This window comes from Leucopleurus acutus (genome assembly GCF_964270905.1).
Source record: "Leucopleurus acutus genome assembly, chromosome: 3".
Lineage (NCBI taxonomy): Eukaryota > Metazoa > Chordata > Mammalia > Artiodactyla > Delphinidae > Leucopleurus > Leucopleurus acutus.
In genome coordinates, this window is record NC_139145.1 from 78299927 (window position 1) to 78324008 (window position 24082).

The 24082-nt window shown below is 35.3% G+C and overlaps 1 protein-coding gene across 3 annotated transcripts in view; it reads right to left on the bottom strand.

Annotated features, from left to right (window-relative positions):
* The window catches only part of DMXL1 (Dmx like 1), a 131287-nt gene that overhangs the window by 67454 nt on the left and 39751 nt on the right, over positions 1 to 24082 (bottom strand). For all 3 annotated transcript variants that reach the window (XM_082836305.1, XM_082836304.1, XM_082836306.1), the window contains exons 8-22: positions 20710 to 20899; positions 19243 to 19408; positions 15935 to 16147; positions 13590 to 13843; positions 12798 to 13482; positions 12586 to 12707; positions 9810 to 9899; positions 9627 to 9729; positions 9367 to 9486; positions 8859 to 9080; positions 4801 to 6486; positions 3472 to 3579; positions 2192 to 2361; positions 1591 to 1688; positions 447 to 612 (exon numbers count right to left, since the gene is read on the bottom strand). In XM_082836305.1, coding sequence (XP_082692431.1) covers positions 447 to 612; positions 1591 to 1688; positions 2192 to 2361; positions 3472 to 3579; positions 4801 to 6486; positions 8859 to 9080; positions 9367 to 9486; positions 9627 to 9729; positions 9810 to 9899; positions 12586 to 12707; positions 12798 to 13482; positions 13590 to 13843; positions 15935 to 16147; positions 19243 to 19408; positions 20710 to 20899 — 4393 coding nt within the window. The remainder of the gene's footprint in view (positions 1 to 446; positions 613 to 1590; positions 1689 to 2191; positions 2362 to 3471; positions 3580 to 4800; positions 6487 to 8858; positions 9081 to 9366; positions 9487 to 9626; positions 9730 to 9809; positions 9900 to 12585; positions 12708 to 12797; positions 13483 to 13589; positions 13844 to 15934; positions 16148 to 19242; positions 19409 to 20709; positions 20900 to 24082) is intronic.

A 24082-nucleotide genomic window follows, 5' to 3' on the forward strand; every position in this document is an offset into this window, starting at 1 on the left:
CTGAGCAAAAGGGCAATTTGAAACAGAAATGTTATATTTTAAATATTTATAACCTTTTGTAAGGTTTACTTAGAAATAATTAGCTAAAAATTTCCTAAGGTTTGTCAACTAACACAGAGCCAAATATACGTCCGAATGTGTTTAAAGTGACAGGACAAATATTTTATTTTTTTAACCTGTTCATAAATATTCTTAAAAGTCAGATCAACTACCTATCTCTACCAACCAACAGAACCTGGTTAATTTTAATTCTGTATAAATACCATTCAAGCTAAATGACAAAATTTTAAAGTCACCATTAAATATTACCAGTTAGGCATTAAGCCTTTAGGCATTAAGCCTTGTGTTAGTTCCACTATACTTGAGTTGAAATTAAAAAACAAAATTGAAACCATGAAGAGCTTAAAAGAATGACAATGCTATTTTTAAAAAAATTCATTCATTACCTCAATTGCATCTCTGAGGCAACCAGCTAAAAGAAAAAATGCTGCTGAATGTTCAAATCTTTGTTTTCCTAACAAAGAAAAAGCATTCTTTAAAGCTGCTTTACGCCATCTCTCATCCTCAAAATTGTGCCCAAAAAACTGTGTCATCTTGGAATCTTTTTGGGATCTATAAAGAAAAAAGTTTGAAAATTTCGGAACATAATGCTTCTACATCAAAACCAATTGTTATGAAGTTAGCCACTTAAAAGTTAAGACTCAAAAGAAACATTTACCAGTTCATAAATTACTATACATCTGCTGCTTTTCTGAGCAAAAATAGCATTTATGGTAAACATTTACTTTTCCATATAAATTTCAGAGATTATTGAAAACATTCTTTCAAACTACGAAGAAACTACATTAACAGCACTGTGAAAAATTATTTTTAAATCTATACAAATATATAATTTACATTAACTTCTATGCTATTTTACCATTTAATCAACTGCCTTTAGCCCCACTGCCCACCTGAAGATGACTTGGATGATAAAAATCCAAGGAATTTGTCCCGAAGCAAAACAATCCTAAAAGATCTAGTCTCTTACAACTGATTGATACCATGATTTTCCCCCAAAGGTTGCTGATCATATGGATATATCTAGAACTGAACCCCAAACGAATAATGAACTATTTATGGCGATCACGCTCACCAAGTCTAGCTGAGAACAAGTGAAAGAGAAAAATTCTAAATGACTCTAGCTCAAGAATGGGGTCAGGGCCCTTAGGAAGAGGGTGGTTTGGAAGAATAGCCTGGTCCAAGAGCTCCTTGATAGGGCAGAGGGTAGATGTATCTTCAAAGCTCCACCAATTCATCTTCTTCCCCACTCCAGATAAAGTTTCTGGTTTAGTTTTTGTTCTACAGGAGCATCATGAGAAGTTATTAAAATAAGCAAAAAAAAAATGTTTTTCTGGACTGATAAACCTAAAAAACGCTAATGTGACCTCATCAAGATTCTTCTGCTCTGTAACCTGGGCTTCTTTCACATGAAATCTCTTAAATACAAAAATAACTAAGAATCCACATGAATCACACTAACAAGAACAACAAATCTTTACTTCATACTCTATGGAAAGTTTTTCATTTTGAAGCAGTTTTTTCACCTACCTATATAATCCCCAAATCACAGCTTTCTTTTTCATTGCAAGGTAAAAAATGGCAGCATCTAAAGGATCATTCTTTTTATAAAAGGCTGCTTTGGCTACCTATAATTAGAAAATATTGGTCAAAATTTCACGGTAACAGTTTTTAATTAAATAAATACTTTCCTTCATATATGAGACTGTCATACATTCTCTACTTAAATGTTCAATAAACTAAAAAATATGTGTATGAACACACGCATGTATACGTAAATTTATTAATTTATTTTATAATTACAAAAGTAATCATGGTGGTGGCCTCCAAGATTACAGAGATGGAAACAGGACTACACTTTTCATTGCAAGCTCTTCTGTACTGTTTTATTTTCCTAAATGTGTATATATATTATTTTGTATATATCAATAAAAAATGCTAATATATCAACTAGCAATTTAAGAATTAGAATATAAATTGTTAAAAATTATGCTATTTTGAAATATAAAGACTATTTAAAAGCATTTTACTGCTAAAAAAAAAAGAGTAACAGGAGAGGAAATATGGAATATCATGTAAATAAACATGCAATATATATTAATTCATTTTTACACCAAAATAAAACACTCACCTTTTCTATGCATTTGCGTAAGATGCGGGTATTCCGGACCCACCACCCCACACCCATAGCTCTAAGTTCAGACCATGTGGGATCATCTTTCTGCATTGCTGGCAACATGTTCAGCAGTTCTTCTTCTGCTACTGAATGAAAGGCCCAGGCAAAATGACTACTAGACAGGCCTGAAGAAATATCAAAAATAATGTTTATAAGAAAATAAATATGATTATATAATGATGATCAGAAATGTGTGTTCCATAGTTGCAATAAAATGCCTAAAAGTTTATATAAGACTCACAGAGTTATAACTGTTTGGGGTTGGAGGGAATATGGGTCTTTTTTCTTGCTTCTCCAAGTAACTCAATCATCACATCAATATTTTCTACAATGAGCATATATTTTCTATAATTAAAATATAGTTTTTTAAAAAGATAAGGAAAAACGCTTATGGGCAAATGCCACTGTGCTGAGTCTTTCTATTCTCTAGTATGTCTGACATCCTTTGGTCAACATTTGTTGTGTGGATTTAATTCCATGGAATCAAAAAAGCACCAAGGAGACAGTACAGCTGGTGAACAGAACTTAAGACTGCAAAAACTCTGGAATCAGAATGCATAAATTAAATTCTAGCTCCACCCTAACTAACTATATAACTTTGGGCAAGCTACTTAACCTCTTGATTCCTCAATTTTCTTATTTACAAAATGTGAATAATCATGGCACCTACCTCATTACATTGTTGTGAGGATTAAAAGAAATAATATAGTTAAAGCATCTGGGATAGTACCTAGCACATAATAACTTTTATTACCCCATAATCACTATATTAATAAGATACGTTTATATTTATAAAGCATCATTTACATTAGCAAGTCTCTCAACCTACTGGTCCACACATGTGGGGTTTATCGTTCAGCTTTTTTTTTTTTTTTTTTTTTTTGTGGTACGCAGTCCTCTCACTGCTGTGGCCTCTCCCGCTGCGGAGCACAGGCTCCAGATGCGCAGGCTCAGCCGCTCCACAGCATGTGGGATCTTCCCGGACCGGGGCAGGAACCCGTTTCCCCTGCATCAGCAGGCGGACTCTCTACTACTGCGCCACCAGGGAAGCCCTCTCCAGTATTTTTATGCAAAGAGGATGAGATGAAAGCAAACATTTTTAACATAAATTAAGGCAATTCAGAATGTGTCAAACTTGTTGGCATTATCATATCTGGGCAAAAACAAACTTAAATGTTCTTAAGCCTCTCTTCTACTCGTCTTACTTCCTTTTACTAGATTATTGCCAAAATCACCTTGGTGAAGGAGTTGAGCTCGATAAGCTGGAAGAGAAGTTGTAAGAAAAGTATGAAGTCGAACAGCCAAAAGAAATTTTAAGCCACATTCATCAAGAGTTTCTCCACCTATAAAAAAGAAAAAAAAGGTATTTTTACTTGTAAAAACCCATTTCATTAGCAAAACACAAGTAAATGCTAATAATTCTGGCAAGCAGGGTATGTCACAGCACCAAATACAGGGACAAAACATTGTGTGAAACTGACAAAAGTTATCAGTCTAAATATTATCTAGTATTTCTTTTTCCTATATAATTATACATTACAGAAAAAAGTTGTATCGTTAAATGAAAAAATAATAAAGAAGAGAATGAATTGACTCAGGATCTCTGACATATTTTTAATAATAATCTCCTCTGACATGAATATTTTAATTTAAATGTGACTCAATTTTAAAATAGTTTAACCTTCCCTGTAATATTATCCATACTGATTCAAGTCACATACCCATTCCAATAACTGCTAACACTGGAAGAAATGGCTATATGGTAAGGGGGCCTGATTTTTACTTTAAATGAATAAAAACATAAAACACTTGTAATACAGTCACATCAAAACATAATATCTACTAATAATATTTCATGTCGCAATTCATGACCAACTTATTTTTTCTTAAAGTTTTTATTTTTATTATTGTTATTCTTTTTTCTTAAATTTACCCCACATTTTCCTTTTAAGGGGCGCATCCTACTGACATATCTGGTGCACAAGGCTAGACTGTTAATCAGATCTTATTTGAAATCTGATGGGAATTCTACAAATTTATTCATAACTCAGGAGATTAAAAACAAAAAATGCTCTTTGGGTGAGGAAAAGACCTAATTTTATTAGGCTTGCTTGCTGCTATTCTAGGAAGGAGTATACCTTAATGTTAATTTTTTTAAAACCTCAATATTAAAACACCCAAATTAACAGTGAATTATTACAATGTGAAAAACAAATAAAGGAGAAAGCACCTTTTATTTTGGGGTTTCTAAAGTAATTATTTATTAAGAATGTTAACTTTTGCTAAACTCAAAAGCAATTAGTTGGATTCTTAACATTATTAAGTAGACAGGTAAAAATGACTTGGCATAATGAATCTTTGTGTACTTTCTCAGAGTACTATGATTTATGGGATAAATAATATATATTCAAGTTAAAACTACTGTGAAGGCAACAATGATGATTTTAAAAACCTTCATGGCTGTCATTTTTACAGAAATTATTTAAGATTATTTTCTGTGAAAAAAATAAGTAAAAATATTAACATCAATTTTTCCTCTAATCCTATACCCAATTTAATTTTACCTTGGCTTCTGTCTCTGCTTTCTCCAATATCAGTGCTGGTAGTTGCAATTGTATCTGCTAAAGCCATCAAAGACATCTGCTCCATCCGGCTGAGTCCTGGTAAACTAGAATGAAGTAAGTGGCCAGAAAGAACCTGAGCGTGCTCAGGACCAAAGTAAGTTGGACTGTATTGTGAAAGGTCAATAACCCTGGGCTTTGTATTTTCTTCTTCTGTCTTTAACACATGACTATCAGTCATTAAAGCTGACATCTGAAAAAGCTCATCATAACTTTCTTTTGACAACTGGTTTGAGTTATTTAAGGTACTCTGATTACTAGATTTCTCCAAGGATGAGTAATAGCTATCATCATCTGCTGCAAGTAAGGCATATAAAGGAAGCGGAGGGACAGAATCGATTTCTGTGTAATCTGTATTTTCACTCTTGTTGAATGCCTGGGGGTCTCGAGTAGTGCTTCCACTAGCACTGATGGTGAGAGATCTAAAGCGGCGTTCATGATTAGATTCAGCTTCATTCAGAGCCACAACTTCCCCAGCAATGCACTTGACAAGATGTGACAAGATGGCCTTTGCTCTCCGAACTTTGCCAAGATCCATGAGTTCCAAAAGCTGCAAAGGATGGTACTGAGGTAAAGTTGGGGAAAGAACATGAGCTGCTTCAAAAAGACCTGAATCTTCCATACCCACAGAAGGATCAAGCGCAGTTTTCTTTCCACAGATTTTCTGTGCAAGACTGGTCATGGATCGAGTCAGGGTTTTCTTTGGAGGATGTAATCCAGAACTTGATGAGTTACTCTGTTTTATTAAACTTATTATAGATGGAGTGCTCCCATTGTATGAATCTGTTGTAACAGGTTCTTGTTTAGAAGATGGCTGCCATTGGGAATATACATGCATTTCACAATCCATTCCTACCACCAGGATGCCATCCCGGACCCATGATAAAGAAACAGGAAAAGGTGGAGAGCCTTCTACAGAAGAAACCAAGTCCACACTTCGTAACAGTACAAATTTAGAAAGAGGCACAACTTTAGTACCTTCCCAGAGAGGAAATGCCAGGCTTTCCTTACCCGTCTGTTCTTGTACCTTGCCAGCCAGGGGTCCATACATAAAAAGTTTTGATCCAATTCCTACAGTAAGAATATGAGAACCATCTTCTCTAGACATCCAATCTAAGTGAACTAAATGCTTTGTGTTTGATGTGACACTCTCTTTACTGGATAAATATACCTCTTGTTTATTATAGGCCACTAAATTGCTATCAATACTAATGCCAGAATCCAACACTGTATTTAACTCATCTAAATGAACTGTCTGTTCAAGGACCCAGCATGAACCTCCTGTAGACTCACATTCAAAAATACTTACATGCATCACAAAGTCCTGAGAACATCTACTATTAGACATAGGCTGCTTATATGCTACTGCTAAACGATTTGTGTGTGCACAGCTGACTTCTATAGGCCTACCAGGTACAGTTATACTACTATTGCTCTGCAGTCCATCTTCAATAAGTAACGGCCATTCTTCCCAAATGTATATAAGATCCATTTCTCCATTCTTTGAAGTGGCAGATTCTTCAGCTGTTACTCTACATCTCCAGAATCTTACTTTCTCATCTGAGCATGAAGTTGCCAATAAATAAGGAGCACTGCATATGGGATATATGGAAGAAGAACTCAGATGTCCTAAAACAAAAATAATCCAGTAACAAAATGTGAAATTTGGTTAAATAAATCTGTTTTCTTGTACTAAAGGTTTTAGTCTTTTGCATGAACTAGTGTTAACAACATGACAATCAATATTTAGCTTAAGGATCAGCAAGATCAGTAAGATGCTTTTAATGACGTCAAAAAGGTACATAAAAAGGACATTATTACCAAAACCTAGAGCTGAAAGAGAACTCCGTAATAATTTATAAGTAAGGACTCTTGACTAAATGTGTAAGTATCTTATGCCTAAATCAAATAGCTAGACTAAGGCAGAATTAGAAAACCTAAATTCTAGTCCTGGTTTTCAATCCAGCATTCTTTTCACAACTCTTTGTTAGCATTATATATTATTATAAATCTCACTTTAAAGATATCAATACATTTTTAAAAATTTGTCAATATTCACTGGCTACTTCTCTATAATATTTTTTAATACAATTTTGTGAATGGCTCATGCTTACCTAAGTACTAAAAGAGTCCTCCATGATTGAAGTGTATTTCATATAAATGACGCTGAGAAGATTCCTAAGTGGGACATATGTTTGCTTGGGCTTAATGTAATTACATACTCTTAATTTCCTAAATCAGGGGTTGACAAACTTTTTCTTAAAGGGCCAAAGAGTAACAACTAGGCTTTGCTAGCCACAGAGTCCCGGTTGCAGCTACTCAACTCCACAAGTGTAGAACAAAGCAGCCATACACAAAAGTAAACAAATAGGTGTGGCTACGTTCCAATCAAACTTACTTACAAAAAGGTAGGTGACCCATAGTTTGCCAATCCCTATCCTAGACTATTAAACATAAACTGCTAATCGTAATACAGAAATGTTATACAAAACATTTATTATATTTTAAAAGCATATTTCAACATAAGTTTTTCTTTAAGTCCTCAAGGACTTAGCAGTACTGCATAAGGACACAATTAACACTGTCTATTAGTTTCTCTGAACTGAACAGAGAATAAAGAGCTTACCCTTCCCAAAAGTCTTGGTTAAAAAAAAAAATTCTCAAGACTAGGAAAAAAAGCTGTTATCACATGCTACTGTTTTTGCCAAACAAAACAAATTTTTTCCTTTGCCCTAGGACTTCTCTTTTCTTTCAAACTCAACTTGCGTCAAGGATTACTTTTAGAAACATCTTCAGTTTCTCTTAGATCTGCCATATAGTTTTTTTAATAGAATTCAGTAGTGAAGATTATACTGTTCTGGCTAAGGATAACAGCTCTTAAAACTGTGCCAATACAAAAGTCATTCTATTTCAAACTTTAACTTGCCTTGCATTGATGCCTCTTTTATTAAAATATACAAAAAAAACCCAGAATGTAAAAGTTATCAGGACACTGTTAATACTCCTGCTAACTTCACCAATTAGAAAAGATTAAGTACCTGATAATGTGGCAAACTGAAAAGCATTCAAAGTAATTAGTCGAAAGTGACAGACAAGTAAAGAAGACCAAAAATCCACACTGTGACTATGAAAATGAAAGAACTAGGTGATAAAAAGATGGATTTTTGTCTTGGTTTTCATGATACCGTTGATACTTTGATCTTTTTTTGTACACTGGAATCACTTGGAAGGCTTGTCAAAACAAGACTGCTGGGTCCCACCTCACAGCTGGTGATTTAGTAAGTCTAGGGTGTGGCCCAAGAATTATTATTTCTAACAACTTCCCAAACAATGCTGATGCTTTTGGTCTGGGGACCACATTTTGAGAACCACTGCCCTAAGGATAAGGATGACAAATATATATATCAGGAAATACACACTTAGAATCCTTCACAGCACAGAGCTCCAGGCAGCCAATACCAGCATTATCAAAGTTGGCAAATAAGGTGCCACCCCATTATTATCTCTGCCCTGGAAACTTTCGCTTTGTCTTCACAAAAGGATAATAAAAATTTGTTTTGGAAATCAATATTTAAGACCACAACTGGCTGACAAATGCCAGAGTCATCTGAAAACGTAATGAGAAATTTAAATTTTTAATTTAGGGTACTTAAAGATATTCTTTCTATTTCTGTTTCTGTGTAGATTTTAAAACTGGGAGTTGCACCTATTTTTTTTTTTTTTTTTTTTTTGCGGTACTCGGGCCTCTCACTGCCGTGGCCTCTCCCGTCGCGGAGCACAGGCTCCGGACGCGCAGGCTCAGCGGCCATGGCTCACGGGCCCAGCCGCTCCGCGGCATGTGGGATCCTCCCGGACCAGGGCACGAACCCGTGTCCCCTGCATCGGCAGGCGGACTCTCAACCACTGCGCCACCAGGGAAGCCCTGCACCTATTTTTAAATACACAGTAAATACTCATGCATTATGAAGTCTGATTAGTCTCCTTTTACAAAATTTACAAACCTGCTGATGGCTTAACACTTATTATCTCAACTCCTTCTGGCAAATGCAAATCTTGGCTATAAACCATTTCTGAAGACAGAGTCAACTTGCTGGTACTCTGGAGATTTGCTCTGCAAGCCTGATACTTCTGTGAAAAAGGGGATAAGATCTTCTCTGGAGAAGAAGAATAATGTTCTTCTGGCTGCCAAACTGCTTCAGATATTTTTGTATCTACTTTTTCATCTATAAAACATAAAAAAAGAACCAAAAACTGGGAGAGAAACCCTATAAACATTACAATTGCTACATTTTATAATCCAAAACCACCTTATAAAAGACAAAAAAGTTAACATATTAATATGATTCTTTACGGCAAGAAAATCAGAAAATTGTTTTTTTCTTAATTAACAGAATAAACTATAATTATCCTCTCTCAATAAAAACAGCTTTAAAAAATATCCACTGAACTATCTAACCATATATAATTTGTTAACCTAAGCCTACTTAAAGTTTAAAAAAAAAAACTCACCCAATGAGACAGGAATGGACTTCAAATGCAAATTCCACATGTGTAACAATGAACGGTTGTCTTGGGTGCACTCTATTACAATTAGGTAGAATTTTTCCGAAAATTCATTAGGTGAGCTGCCTGTTGGTATAAATGGTGTATTTCACTACTAACATGGAAAGCTGAGATAACTTTATATATTATATAAATATTATATCAATTTATCTTTGCCTAACATACTCTACATTTTATTTCTCATTTCATGAAAAATTCTTCTTTACCTGCATCAGATAATATTCTGTCTTTTCCTAGTCTTTTCTTCTCAAGGTTATTCAAAATGAAGTCTTCTTGAAAAACATGAAGCAGCTGGGTTTTTCTGCCTTGCTGAATGTAAATAAATACCAATGTAAGTTGACATACATATTATTTACCTAATGCTAAGTGGCCAGAAAAATAATACTTACAAGTTTGGTAATGGGATCTAATGCAATAATGCATCCTGGCCTGGCTGTTGACTGTTGACTTACGATGTTAAACACTTCACCAACATATTTCTGTTTTTGAAAAAATGGATATCTCCTTTATTAAACAATTAAAAAAAATAGTAACAAATGACATAAAATTTCAGGCATAACAAATAATAAATAAGTTCAGGTGAGACTAAATAAATTCACAAGTCCTTTTCATTATAAACATTTTACGATTTTACAAAGCAATTACACAGGAATGAAGAGAGTTACAGCTCAGCTGGTGCAGAGAAAACCAAAAGCAATGCTTGGTAATTGTTAAGGGGAAAAAAAGTATTTTATATTTATAAGTGTGAAAGACTGACTTCAATCTCATGGAAATGTTCTAAGAATCAAGGTTTTTTAAGCATTAATTTTGACAAAGAAAGCTAAAGAAACAAGTTAACATACTATTTACATATGCTGATTTCTTGAGCCACTTATCTCCTGACTGCCCTAGTCAAGCACACGTTGTTAAATTCAATGTTCATCATACTGGATCCATCAGCAGCATTTGATTCTGTTGATTACTCCTTCCTCCTGGAAATAATTTTCTTCATTTTGGCTTCCATTATACACCACGCTCACCTCACTTTTAGCAATGGAATGCCCCAGGGTTCAATCCTCCTATCATTTCTACTTTCCAGCTATAGTCTCTCCCTCAGTGATCTCACTCAGCTCCACAACTTTATATTCTGACAACTACTTATTTTCTATCTTCAGACCAGGCCTCCCTCAAAACTCCAGAGACTAGCTTACTAGATCTCTTGGATATCAAACAGGCATTTCAAAATTAACATGTCTAAAGCCCGGCTCTTGAATCTCCCTGCTCCTCAAAATCTGCTGTTTAGGGACTTCCCTGGCAGTCCACTGGTTAAGACTCCACACTTCCAATGCAGCGAACACAGCTTCAATCCCTGGTCAGGGAACTAAGATCTCACATGGCAGGCAGCGTGGCCAAAAAAAAAATCCCCAAAACTGCTATTTATACTTCTCATCTCAAGGCAAACTTTGGGAGTCATCTTCTTTTTGTCACACAAACCCCATATCCAGTCCAATCCTTACTATTCAATGTTCAAAACACATCCAGATTTGACCAATTCTTAGCATCTTTATCACCACCATTTCCTGCCACTCTAAACCCCTTTGATTCTTTCCTAGACTACTGTAATAGCTTCCTGAATTGTTCTCTCTGATAACACTTCTGCTTCCCATGTCTAATCTATATAACAACCAGAGTGATCCTTTTAAAGCCTAAGTCAGATCATATCACTGTCATTCTCTTCACTAGTTTTTATGTCATTCAGAGTAAAAGTCAAAGTTACTCTCAATACAATCTGGCCAGGCTCACTTTCTGATTTTATTTTTGACTACTCTCCATCTCACTTATTCTGCACCAGCCACAATGGCCTCCTTGATGTTCCTTACATACCAAACATGCTCTGGCCTCAGGATCTTTACACTGGCTCTTCCTGAAATACTCTTCCCTCTACATATCGATATAGGTAGCTCTTTTATCTCCTTCAGGTCTTTACTCAAATGGCACCACTTCTGTGAGGTTTTCCCCGACCAGCACTTTACTTGGCACTCCATACTACTTTTGCAACATTGTTTCTCTCCAAAGTGTTTATTAATATATTTTTACCTTTTTTCTATATTCTTTCACTAGAATGTAAGCTTAGATTTTTGTCTGTTTTGCTCATATCTAAATTTCCAGCACTTAAAACAATTCCTGAAAAATAGAAGGCCCTCGAGAAATATACGTTTCTAATTTAACACTATATATGTTTTGAAAAACTTTGTATTCTGTAAAACCATGCAATAAAAATAACAGGGAAAAATCAAGATGGGAGCAGACCACTGACACCTATGCAATTCTGTAACCAGAGCATTAACAAAGACATTAATTGATGGTTGAGAGGACAGTTTGACTCTCTTAAACAGGAAGCTCAGTATGGCTGAAAGTTACCTCAGGGCATATTTAAAAACACAAAAACCAAAAGAATGGAAATACTGGCTTTTGGAGGTGCTGAGACAATGCAGATGGTGGGTTGCTATTAGTTGGGCACAGGAACAAGTGCCCTCTGTCATAAGACAAAAGCTTTGCAATGGTGTTGAAAAAACTCCTGCCTGTAGTGCAACCAAGCTGAAAGCTCTTTCCTCTTGGTTAAGATTAAAATTCCACTCCTGTTATTTCAGCTTCCCTTGCCTAGAAAAAAACCTGCAGATGAACCAACATAATTCCATATACTGTCAGTAGTCCCCATTTATCTCTGAGCAAAGAAGTACAACAGTGGGCTTCCCTGGTGGCACGTGGTTGGGAGTCCACCTGCCGATGCAGGGGACATGGGTTCATGCCCCGGTCTGGGAGGATCCCGCATGCCACGGAGCGGCTGGGCCCGTGAGCCATGGCCGCTGGTCCTGCGTGTCTGGAGCCTGTGCTCCGCAGCGGGGGAGGCCACAGCAGTGAGAGGTTCGCGTACCGCAAAAAAAAAAAAAAAAAGTACAACAGAAACACATATTGTAGGACACTAGACTCTACTTTTGGAATGAATGAAAGATATGGTTTCTTTTTAAAGGAGGTTAGAATCACTGTAAGAGTAAAATGTGAAAAAAATTACTAAAAAATATACATTTTATTACAAATTATATGTCACAATTCTAGAACATGCCCAATAAGTATAAAGTATCTAAAAACATATTATATCCTTAGCTTCAAAAGCCATTTACTTACAGAAATGTCAGGATTGGAAAGCTCATATAGAAGTTTCTTGGCATCAATAACTGCTTCATATAATCTCAGATATTGTCCATCACTTGCTACAAAGCATGCACTAGGAGAGTTGCAGTATGCACCTAGATGTATTTTAAAAACATTTGAAATTTAACCCTTAAGCAATAATGTCAGAAAATCTCAAGTTCTTAAATAAAAATCAGAATCCTTACCTAGACAATAACTGGGTATAAGAGTGGGCAGCCATGCCACATTGGAAAATGCAGAAACATGGAGAGAATTAATCCGGGCAAGCTCAGAAACACCTCCAGAAAAAGACAATGGCCCAACTGGATCAACTCTCCAAAGAATAAGCTCACTGTAAACTGCATTGGGATCCTGAAAGGCCATGTCAATAGTGCTTTTATTTCGTTGTGCCAAAGAACATTCTTCAATATTCACAGCACCATAAGGTTCCTTTTGGTTATCAACATCTGGTGTCCTTAATGCGTTATGGTGTGACGTTGTCAGCAATAATGGTAATACTGAGTGACAAGCTAAATCATTAAGATGAAAGCGATGACCACAATATCTGGATTTGTGGGAAATACTGAGAACTGTAGAAAAGGCAGATTCCTCGGCAAAACTGACAAGCCATTGATTCAGGGAGCCATCAGCATGCTTTGAAATCATCATAACATTAGGGGTAAAGATGCTTAATTTCAAACTATTAGTTGATTTACTGTGACCAGAAGATATAAGCATTGATGTGGAACGTGTCAGGCTGGAAGTTTTTTGTTTCCCTTGCTGAATAGCCAAGTCAACATTCTTGGTACAGGCATACATCACTACGCTTTTACAGAGAGAGTTTGCATCACCTGTGGGGAAAGCTACAGGAATTCTGGAAACAAAGGACACCTAGAAGTAAGAAAGTAGCATTAGAATTCATGAAATTATATAAAGAGGTTTTACAAAACAGTACCCACATTTAACAAGTAGCTCTCCAGAGATCATAAAAATAATACCTGTACTTGACGAAACATACCAGGCTGGTATTCATCCAGCCAATCCACATGCCAAACCAGCAAAGAACCATCCATGGGATGAATACTGAATAGCATGTCTGCATTTTTACTCCATTCAGACAGAAGTACTTCAATCTGATGATCAATTGCAGCTGATGGTAATGGTACAGAACTTGAATTTGGTACCAATTTATCACTGCCCAATTCCTTCTTTTCAAGATTTATTTTCAGATCATCAATACCGTCATCAATCTCTATAAGCAAAAGGGTTCATGAACCAAGTAAATACAATCAAGCTACTACTAAAAATTAAGAAATATCTTTACAAATGCATTCAAAATGAAAAACATAAGTTTTCATATAAACAAGAAATGGGGTTCCCTTTAAAAAATAACTTTGCTCCAGGAATATAAGGCCACGGAGTTAACTCAGTACTCAGAAGGCCTATAAGGCTGATTCAGTGGATTATTAGTAGAAGGACTAATACTAGACTGGAAAGTAGGTAAACTGGTTTCCAAACCCAGATGTACCACAAGTAACTACTTAGAAGTAAGACACAGTACTTCTCTGGACCCTAGTTTTGCTCATGTTAACATGAGGGAGTTGAAATTAGGCTGAATTTTTAAAATATATTATTGGAATGTAATTTGTACTTTCTTCATTATGTCAGATTCATAAAACCTAAGTCAACCACACTAGCCACCCTCTAGGTGTAAGCATTTATAACTGATATGACACCTTAAAGAAACTATTTTAAAGAAATACATTTTATAGTGCCTAATTTCCAGATTTCCTTCAACACATGCCAACTTATTAATACAAATAAATATGTATATTCTGACCTCTACATCCAAGCCCCTATTCCTGGTTAGGAATACAAAGCCTTTCTTAAGACACTATCAAAAAATGTTAGCTTGTTTACCAGATTTTAAAAATTAGTCAAGACATAAAATCATTAAGAAAAAGAAAAATAACTCAACAGAAAATTAGGCAAAAGGCACGAAGAGGCAAACCACAGAAGGGTTAACATAATTCTGCTCAATTTAACTCAAGAAAATTCAAAATAAAACAAGACACCATTTTGTCCATATCAACGGCCAAAAAATAAAAAGATCCAGTGTTGGCAAGGATGTGAAAAAAGGATATCTGCATATACTTAGAGGGAACATATACTGGTAAAACATTACTAGAGGGTAATCTGACAGAACTTATTGAAATTTAAAAATGCTTATACACTATGCTAATTCCCCATCTAGGAATCTACCTTACAGAAAAATTCACACAAAGATGAAGAGATGTGTTACTCTACCATTATCAGTATATAGTGAAAAACAATTTAAATGGCTATCATCAGAAAAAATGCTTAAGTTTTCTCTTGAGTCTCTTGACTCAGGAGCTGTTAAAAATGAGAAAGAAAAGTGCCTGTTACTGAATTTAAAAAGCAAGCTGCAGCACACTATTTTCATTGAAAAATGAACTCCCATAGTACAACTCTTTTTTTTTTTTGCGGTACGCGGGCCTCTCACTGTTGTGGCCTCTCCCGTTGCGGAGCACAGGCTTCGGACGCGCAGGCTCCGGACGCGCAGGCTCAGTGGCCATGGCTCACGGGCCCAGCCACTCCGCGGCATGTGGGATCTTCCCAGACCGGGGCACGAACCCGTGTCCCCTGCATCAGCAGGCGGACTCTCAACCACTGCACCACCAGGGAAGCCCCCCATAGTACAACTCTTTAAAAAAACTACCTTTATGCATATATTTGTGTGAGCATAGAAAAGAATAAATCTGGAAGGACACTCATCAAACTTAACAATATGGAAACTTTATACACGCCTGTATTGTTTAATTTAAATTTTTTTTAAAGGGGAACGTGCAATCTTGTAATTAAAACAAATAACAAAAACATTTTTGATTTCTCTCTCTACTTGACTGAGGCTGAATGCAAACCTTAAGGCCCTAGTGTACTGCTTCTCAAACTTTAATATACATATAACTCATCTGGGAATTTCATTAAATTACAGATTCGTGTAGCTCCAAGTGAAGCCTGAGATTGTACATTCCTAATAATGACAATGCTGCTAGTCTGCAGATAGTCCTCTAAGTAGCAAGACCCTAGTGGCTGACAGAAGCATAAGTATGGAGAAGTCTAAGTCCCTATATCATCATCAGGAAAGAAGCCACCTGGAACAGGAACATCTACATTGGATTATTAAATGAGCTAGTCCAAATTTGTATTAAGCCACTGCAATTTGAAGGTTATTTCTAACAGTAGCTGGTGTTACCATAATATAAAAATCTTTGCTATTTTAAATAAAACTTTATAATTTTTATCCTTCTTAAAGCTTTACCTTCATCAGATTTTACATCTGCCTGATTAGAGTCTTCTACACTCATCTCAGAAGACGGTTGCTCAAAACTTTTTCTAAGTTGTTGTAAAAAGACTTCCATGGACAAAGAAAAATGCAATTCTTTATTGTTTAGCCAGTGTACCACAAAAGGTCCACTCTTCTCTTCATTTTCACTTAGACTCAGAGACGTAATAGAAGGAAGAAGTGGAATGTCTATAAAGAACAACAACAACAAAAAATTAAAATTTCTATTATGCTAGCATATAAAACATCCATGTCTCTTAGTATAATGGTTCACACAATTATTATTAATGAAAACAGAGTTACATGGTAAATTTAATACACTTACTGTAAAGGAAATAAAATTCTACATTATATACCATAACTTATTTATATATATACATTTTTTTCTATAATTTTAAAAAATATTCTCATTAAGAAATATGTCTATAATTTGCAGACATGTTAATAGGGTAATCTTCTTAATTTGTATAGAAACTTTGGTTAGAAATATATTTTAACCTGATCTACCATTAAAAATGCCATCATTAAGTTGTCAAAGGAACCAGTGATATGTTTATCTCAACAGCAACAACTTTCTTTTACTTAACAGACCCTCATATTAACTTTTTTCATGACCTACCTATCTAATTCTAAGATAGATACCGCTTATTTATTAGCATCAAGATTGAAGTTAGAAAGTATGAAACTGAGGTTCCCTTATATTCAAGAAAAGCATTCAAGACAAGCCAACTCAGCTACAAAAAATTGTTCCTTGGTATTACTTTTGAAATCATTGCTAAGTATACTGAAGTAAAAATTCAGAGTAAATTGTGAAAAATGACAATCCTAACTTAATAGAGGTAAAGAAAAATTTGTCTAGCATTATTAAATAAAATCCAAATCTAGATCATGCTGGTGTCTGCTGAACATTATAGGCTGGAATGGATTCAGGGAAGGTAAATAATTTTCTCCAGAGCAAATCTACTGATTTTTTTTAAAAGGAAATATAAACAATTTTAAGTATTTGTTCAAATACCGTCTATTGATGGACACCCATAGGAACAGTATTATAGGGGATGAATGGTAAAAGAAAGGATAGAAGAATCTTTTTCCTGGTGGGAGGGAGGGAGACACAAGAGAGAGGAGATACAGGGACATATGTATATGTATAGCTGATTCACTTTGTTATAAAGCAGAAACTAACATACCATTGTAAAGCAATTATACTCCAATAAAGATGTTAAAAAAAAGAATCTTTTTTCTGTCCCTTCTTATTGGCGTTGGGTTCTAAGAGTTGATGGATATTATCTAATCCAAGCGCTCTGTTTATTATTATATATTCATTAGTATAATTATTTGATTAATATTTATCTATCTCCTACCTAGTTATATGCTTCCTAAGAGCAAGGACCACACTGTTTTGATCACTACTGTATCTCCAGTTCCTACCACTATCTCCAGTTCCTATACTGACACAGACTAAACACCCAATAAAACCCTTGAGGGGCTGAACTGCCAACCCCACTGTTCCTAGGTAGATACACAATAGTGTTAGGGTTTGAAAGAGTGTCCCCAAGAAAACTAAATGGGTAGGATTTTCTGATTTTCAACTTACAATCAACTCAGAAGAGATAAGCAATGCCTAAAGTAGATCACAGGCCTAGCTGTAAAGTACACAAAATTAGGGGCTTATGCTGACTTTTAGCAGAAGCATTCTGGCTGAAAAGATACTCACATTTCCTTTGCCTCCTGACCTCACCCAAAGAATCTGATAAAGTCATTTTTTATGAGAAATCTTCATGGAAAGCGTGTAAGAACTAGAACTAAGAGAACACACTATTATGAACTCCTCTCCTGTATCATTTTCCATTGATGGACAAATAAGTGAAGCCATATCTGAGTTGGGCCTTGCAGGAAAGTCATTCTAACAGACCTAATTTAGGGAAAGGAGTTTTCACAAGATCTAATATAGCTCCTAATATTATTATTTTGCTTTGATTTGCCCTACATGTATGAATTTTTCTTAGGGACCCACAATCTAAAGAAAGGTTTTAGAGTTTTCCTTATTGGAAGGTAGTCAGGGAGATGTTACACAGGAACTTAGGGTTTATTTTTTTCATAATACCTCAGCCTTTTCCATTAAAGTGAGAATTCAAGCTTTCTTTATTCTCAAAATATTGTCCTTTACTCAGCAAAGACTTTCAAAATTATTCCACTGACCTAGAGTTGCCTCTGGATACTATGAGCACTGACAATGTACATTTTTTGATAAGGTAATAAAACAATTTTTTAATAAAAATAATTCAATATTCTCCCATTTACATTTTCATGGCTCATGGATTTTGGATTCTTTTAGAGCTGGGACTGTTGTTAACCATATAAAATTTTAAAAATCAGCAAATACTCTTTATTCCTACCACAGGTATCTCAGCACTTTTTAACTTATCAAAGTACTTCTCACTTTGATTCAAGTAACTAATGGACTGTATTTATTGCTATGTTTCTTGAAGAATGCAATCCAGTGTGTTATATGGAAATAGGTTATGCTTAATTTACGTTTAAGAATATCTCAAAATACATAAAAACTCATCAACAGTGGTTATCTTCTGGGAAGGAAGACTAGGGTGGAATAGAGGTAAAAGGAGGATTTTACTTTACACTTCCTGTACAGATGGCATTTATCATGTGCAAATATTATTTTTAACTTTTTTCCCAGTAATATTCTAAGGTTCCACTTTAAATGCCCCCAACTGTGACCACTTGGTTTTTAAACTCACAGAAAATATTTACTAAAATGATAAACACTTCAGTCTTCAAATTCATAGATAAACCCAGGTATTCTAGATCTTTCAGTCTGTTTCATAGTACCTATTTGACTACAGTGATAAGTTTCTTAATTCTTCCAGTTATAATTTCTACATATTTCTGCCCTATTTCTGAAATGGCTCCAAAGATCAAGTACGAAACACATTGGTTTCGTTTGAACAACTATACAATAATTATAAAATACTACTCTGAGGTGTTAACCTCTTTGTTATGTATTAGCTCAAATCTCAACGTTTGAATAAACTAGTACAGAATCTCAATGACTTATCAAGATCTAAAATTACAGACCAAATCACAGACTTAAGAAGCAAACAAGTAAATAAAACCTTCTTTTTCTATAATCAGTGAGCTGGCTAAAATGAAAAGTTAGCTAAGAAAGTCACCTACAATTTTTTACTTATTAAAAAAGTAAAAGTATAACTTATTGGTTATAAAAATCAATCAATTTAAAAAACATTTTCTGAACAGTGCTTTATTACCCGTGGCTGGGTTGATGCTGGCTGCAATATGAAAGTGGCAAAGTGCATTGGCATGCAGTGGAGTGTTCCTGTGAACGTGATGAGGATCTTGCTGATGTGGCAGGTATCCAGTATGTGCTACAAGTGCAAGTGATCTCCGACCTCTACGAAAATGTTTCAGATTTACCTGTGAGAATAAAAACAAAGTCAAACAATGCAACACAAAGTAAAACTAATGCCTGTATTGTCATAAGCATATATGTATAGGTTACATAATGATTGTTAGATAGTACATATATCCTATTTCAGATAAGTTTATATGTACAAATATCTTGCAGTATTTTTGTACAGCAAAATTGAAACCTGGAATAAGCCTGGAACTTAAACTGCTTGACTCTTCTTTTAACCATCACACAATACTTTAAATTTTTATTTAATATTTTCTGAGAATTAACTTCCTAAACTTAAAAAAGTTTACAATGTGTGTGTGGAAAATGATGTCCCTATGTATACTGTTCTCTTTGTATCCTCAGTTTACTTCCTATGACCACAAAGCACTGAATAAAACTACCATGATACATTAGGATGATATTTCATAGTTTGCAAAGCACTTTCACAGAGATCATCTCATTTGACCCATAAAGCAGACAATGCAAATATTGTTATTCTCATCTTTCATATGATAAAATAGTTTATAGAGAACACAAGGTCATCTAAAAGTGAAACAAAGGTCTTCAGATTCCTAGTCAAGGACTTCTTTCAACTATTATTACACATAACCATTCTATCAGTGGTTGAGTCTCTACACAATATATACTTAATGATATTCTGTGTCACTAGAATACTATCTAAATTTGAGAAATAGTGGTTCCATATTCATACAAAACATTCAAAGATAAATCATTTTTAGGTCACTTTCTTGTTTTCAATATTAAGAAAATAATAAGAAGAATCTGTGTTAACTAGTCTATGTTGAATTACCCCCAACACCAAAAACTGGCTTTTACTTTCCATACTATAGTAATTAGTAAGGTAAATAATTCAAGTTCTTGGAGATTTGGAAGATAACAAATGTAGAACAGAATCTGATAAACTACTCTAATCATTCCTGTAATTATGACAGGACCAACACCCTAAGCTCTAAAGAAAGAAAAATAATAAATTATTTTTACTGTCAAATCTTTGCATTCTCAGATCTTAATTTACGTTATTTTAGCTAAGTCAAGTATAATCATCCTTTTGTTATCATCAGTTAACCTAAGGTTAACTTTGTAATTATAGGCAGTTTTATGCTAGACAAAATCCTTAAGAAAACTTGTTGAACCCCAAAACACCCGAAAATCTTCTCAGAACTGTTTTCCTAAGACATATATGTTTTTTCATAACTATCCATGACTTTGAATATTAATTAAGATGAATGTTACAAAAAAGGCCACGTACGAAAGATTTTAAAACTTGTAGGAAATAACATCTAACAAAAACACTCACATCTAAAGCATTCTGAACTCGTTCTTTACTGGAAGCATTTCTCTTGAAGTTATTTGTTAAATTAATTGGTTCAGTCCAATGGCTGCAGTCACCTCCATAGAGCAAACAATCATTTGGTAAAAATGTCTCTACCCAAAGACGACATATGTTATCTTTGCAGCAAGTCAACAGTACATTACATACAGAAGCCCTAAGGAATAAAAAGATTTTAGAGGCAAAAGTATAAATTTCCCACAGTATCACATTCTACAATGTTTCTATAATTATTTAAATGCACACAACTAAGGTATCAATGAAGAAAATGTCAATATACATTTATGTAATGTATTTAGTCAAAGCCATTACAACTGAGTTGGGTATTTGATTTCATCACAGCAAATGCTTGCTAACCTATTCTTTTCTGCCTGGAACTCAGTAGTTCCTGTTTCAGTAGTCTAAGATTCTTCTTACATCTAAAGAACAAAAACTGAAATCATACCGTACTTGCTCAGTTAATAAACAAGGAAAAAACCTGACTTCTTCGATTAAAATTTTCTGATTTATTCAGTGGATGTTTATTTGAATTATTTCACAATGCTTCATTTTTACTTCCTGTAAAGGTACATGCACTTGTCACTAATAAGCTAAAGTAACCAGTACACTTACTCTTTCCTTGCCTAACATATGACAAAAGCAGTCAAGTGCAATAGAAAAATTCATGATTTTTTAGCCACCTCCTTCATTAGTCATTTTTGACTTTCAGTGAATTTACTGTCTTGCCACTCCACAAAATAATAACAAAACAATTACATATATGTTAATAAACCCCATAAGCATCAAGAGCTCAAAGGCTGAAACCCTATTAACAAAGACTACCTTTCTACTGGATAACCCAGGAAATTAAAAAAAAAAAAAAAGTTGCAATATCCTATAACAGACACTTATTCAAACATATCTGATTAAAAGAGAACAATCAGTAAGTAGAAGGTTTCTATCAAGTAACCCAGTAAGTTAAAGAAAAAAATTAAAATATTCCGTAGTAGTCACTTTTTAAAACAAACGTTATCTACTTGATTTAAGAACAATAGCAAAGGGGAAGAAAAGGGAGAACAGCTTGCTTTGTCTTGGTAGCTCTCTCCTTCAGATTCCCTCTGTTTTAACACCTCCCTCCCTTCCCCTCCCCCTCTGTGTATACTCCCCTTCTTTTCTCCCCTTTCCATCTACTCTCTGGGCTTCTCTCCCTCTGCTTTCTCCTATAATTCTCTGCTTCTCACGTTCTCCAACCCACCCTCCCTTTCCACCTCTCCTACCTCTCACCGCTACCCCTTCCTAGGGCCCCTCCTTTTTCTTACCTTTCCAAACCCTCTGTTTCTCCTTCCTTTCCCCAGCCTTATGCCTCTCCCTCCTCTTCCTCCTTCATTTTTCTCCCTCTTTTTCCCTCTATCTCCCTCTGACCTTTTCCTCCCCTCCTTCCCTCTCTTAGTTTCTCTCTAGTACATTTAAATACACACAAGCAGTAGCAATGAGATTAAAAATAAACAGAAACAGAAGAAAATACAAAAAGGCAATATGGAAGTTCAAGGTTCACAGTGCCAATCAGTAAATGGCAGAATGGGAAGGCTTATAAAGAAAGAGCAGAAGATAGGAGACTAAAGGCCTGAACAGACAGCAATCAGGAGAGGTACAGAACTTAGGCAAGACCAACAAAGCAAGCTAAAAAGTTGCAAAACTCAGAAGCATGGACAGGGCTTCGATCCCAGATGACTCTCTTCAGGATACCACGCCTTACAAATAATGCCACGCCTTACAAACAGCTGGCAGGTAATATAAGCATGGCATAGAAGAAATATCCAGATGTATTTGAGGCACTGCTCAGGCAATACCTCCCCCCTTCCTCACTTCATCAAGGTATCTTATTCTCTCTCCAATAAGCATATCATATTCAGGTATAGCACTCTCCCTCCCAACCAAAAAAAAAAAAAATATATATATATATATATATATATAAATGAATGACCTTATATGGGCAACCATGTGATGGGTAAGTGTCTGCAACAGCTGTCCTATCTTTTTTTTTTTAATTTTATTTTATTTAGCTGACCTATGTTGATGCAACAAAAGGCTAAGATGCTTTTGAAACTAGTTATGTAGAACCAACTTTTGGACGTTTTAGGGGGATATAACCAGACCTCCTAACCTGTCCTACATACACCAATTTTTAACTTGTAAAGAAGTACATGCTCATTACAAACACTTCCCATTCTTCTCTCTCAAGCCAGCAGGCCCTTTATATAAAGTATTACCATCTGGTTAAGCATCTTAATTTTAAGATTCCATATCAGAAAGGATAATGGTCTTTGATGGGATCTCTTTCATCCTCATGAGAAAGGGTCAGCCTTCCCACTATATATCTGCAGGCAGCTGGTGAAACAAAAATGAAAACTAAAAGAACTAAGGGAGATTAGCTGGTTCTTTAATGAAATGGATCCAAAAATGAAATTCTGGAAACCTTGAAAAGATGCCGTAACTAACAGAAAAGTCTAGCTCTGTATCAGCTCCCTATGTTGCAGAATTTAGTTGATAAGAGATAAAATAAGCAGGGCAAAAAAAACCCCTTAATATGCCTTTTTGCTGTCATTGGGCATTCGTAATGCCCCAGTTTAAGGTACTGCCTCTGTATCCACCGTGATCACTTTCGCCAACACTAAGTGAACTAGGTCAGGAGTAGATGTGACTGTCCTCTCTCAAAAGATAAAATATTTCACAAGCCTCATTTTTAGTATTCTGGTGGTCTAACTAGCTGCATATGAAAATACCTGGAATAGAAGAAGAAATCAGCCTCCGAAATAATGTAATCTTCTGATAGTTCTAAAAGGTTAACAGTTTGTGATGACAGCTATTTTTACTCTACATTTGTCATAGCTCATTCTATTCTAAACACGTTTTTATACGTGTGGGCAATGATCTCAGAGGTACTAGAGCAACAGTTCTCAAAGTGAAGCTGGAGTAAAGGTGCTTTTGCTAACAATACAGATTGCCCACACCACTCTCCCTTGGCCCAAAAACTGTGAAACATACTTCTAACAAAAGAACCATCACTGTACCTACAGTGTCCTACTCCTATGCTTTGTTAGACTGTAGGACTGAGGTAGGAAGAATGGTAACTACTGCACTCCAAAATAGCTCAAAAAAGTCTAGGTATAACAATGATGGATATATGCCATTATACACTTATCCAAACCCATCGAATGTACAACACCAAGAGTGAACCACAAAGTAAACTATGAACTTTAAGTGAAAATAATGTGTTGAAATAAGCATCAACTGTAACAAATGTACCACTCTGGTGGAGGATGTTGATAATGGGGGAGGCTGTGCATATGTGGGGGACAGG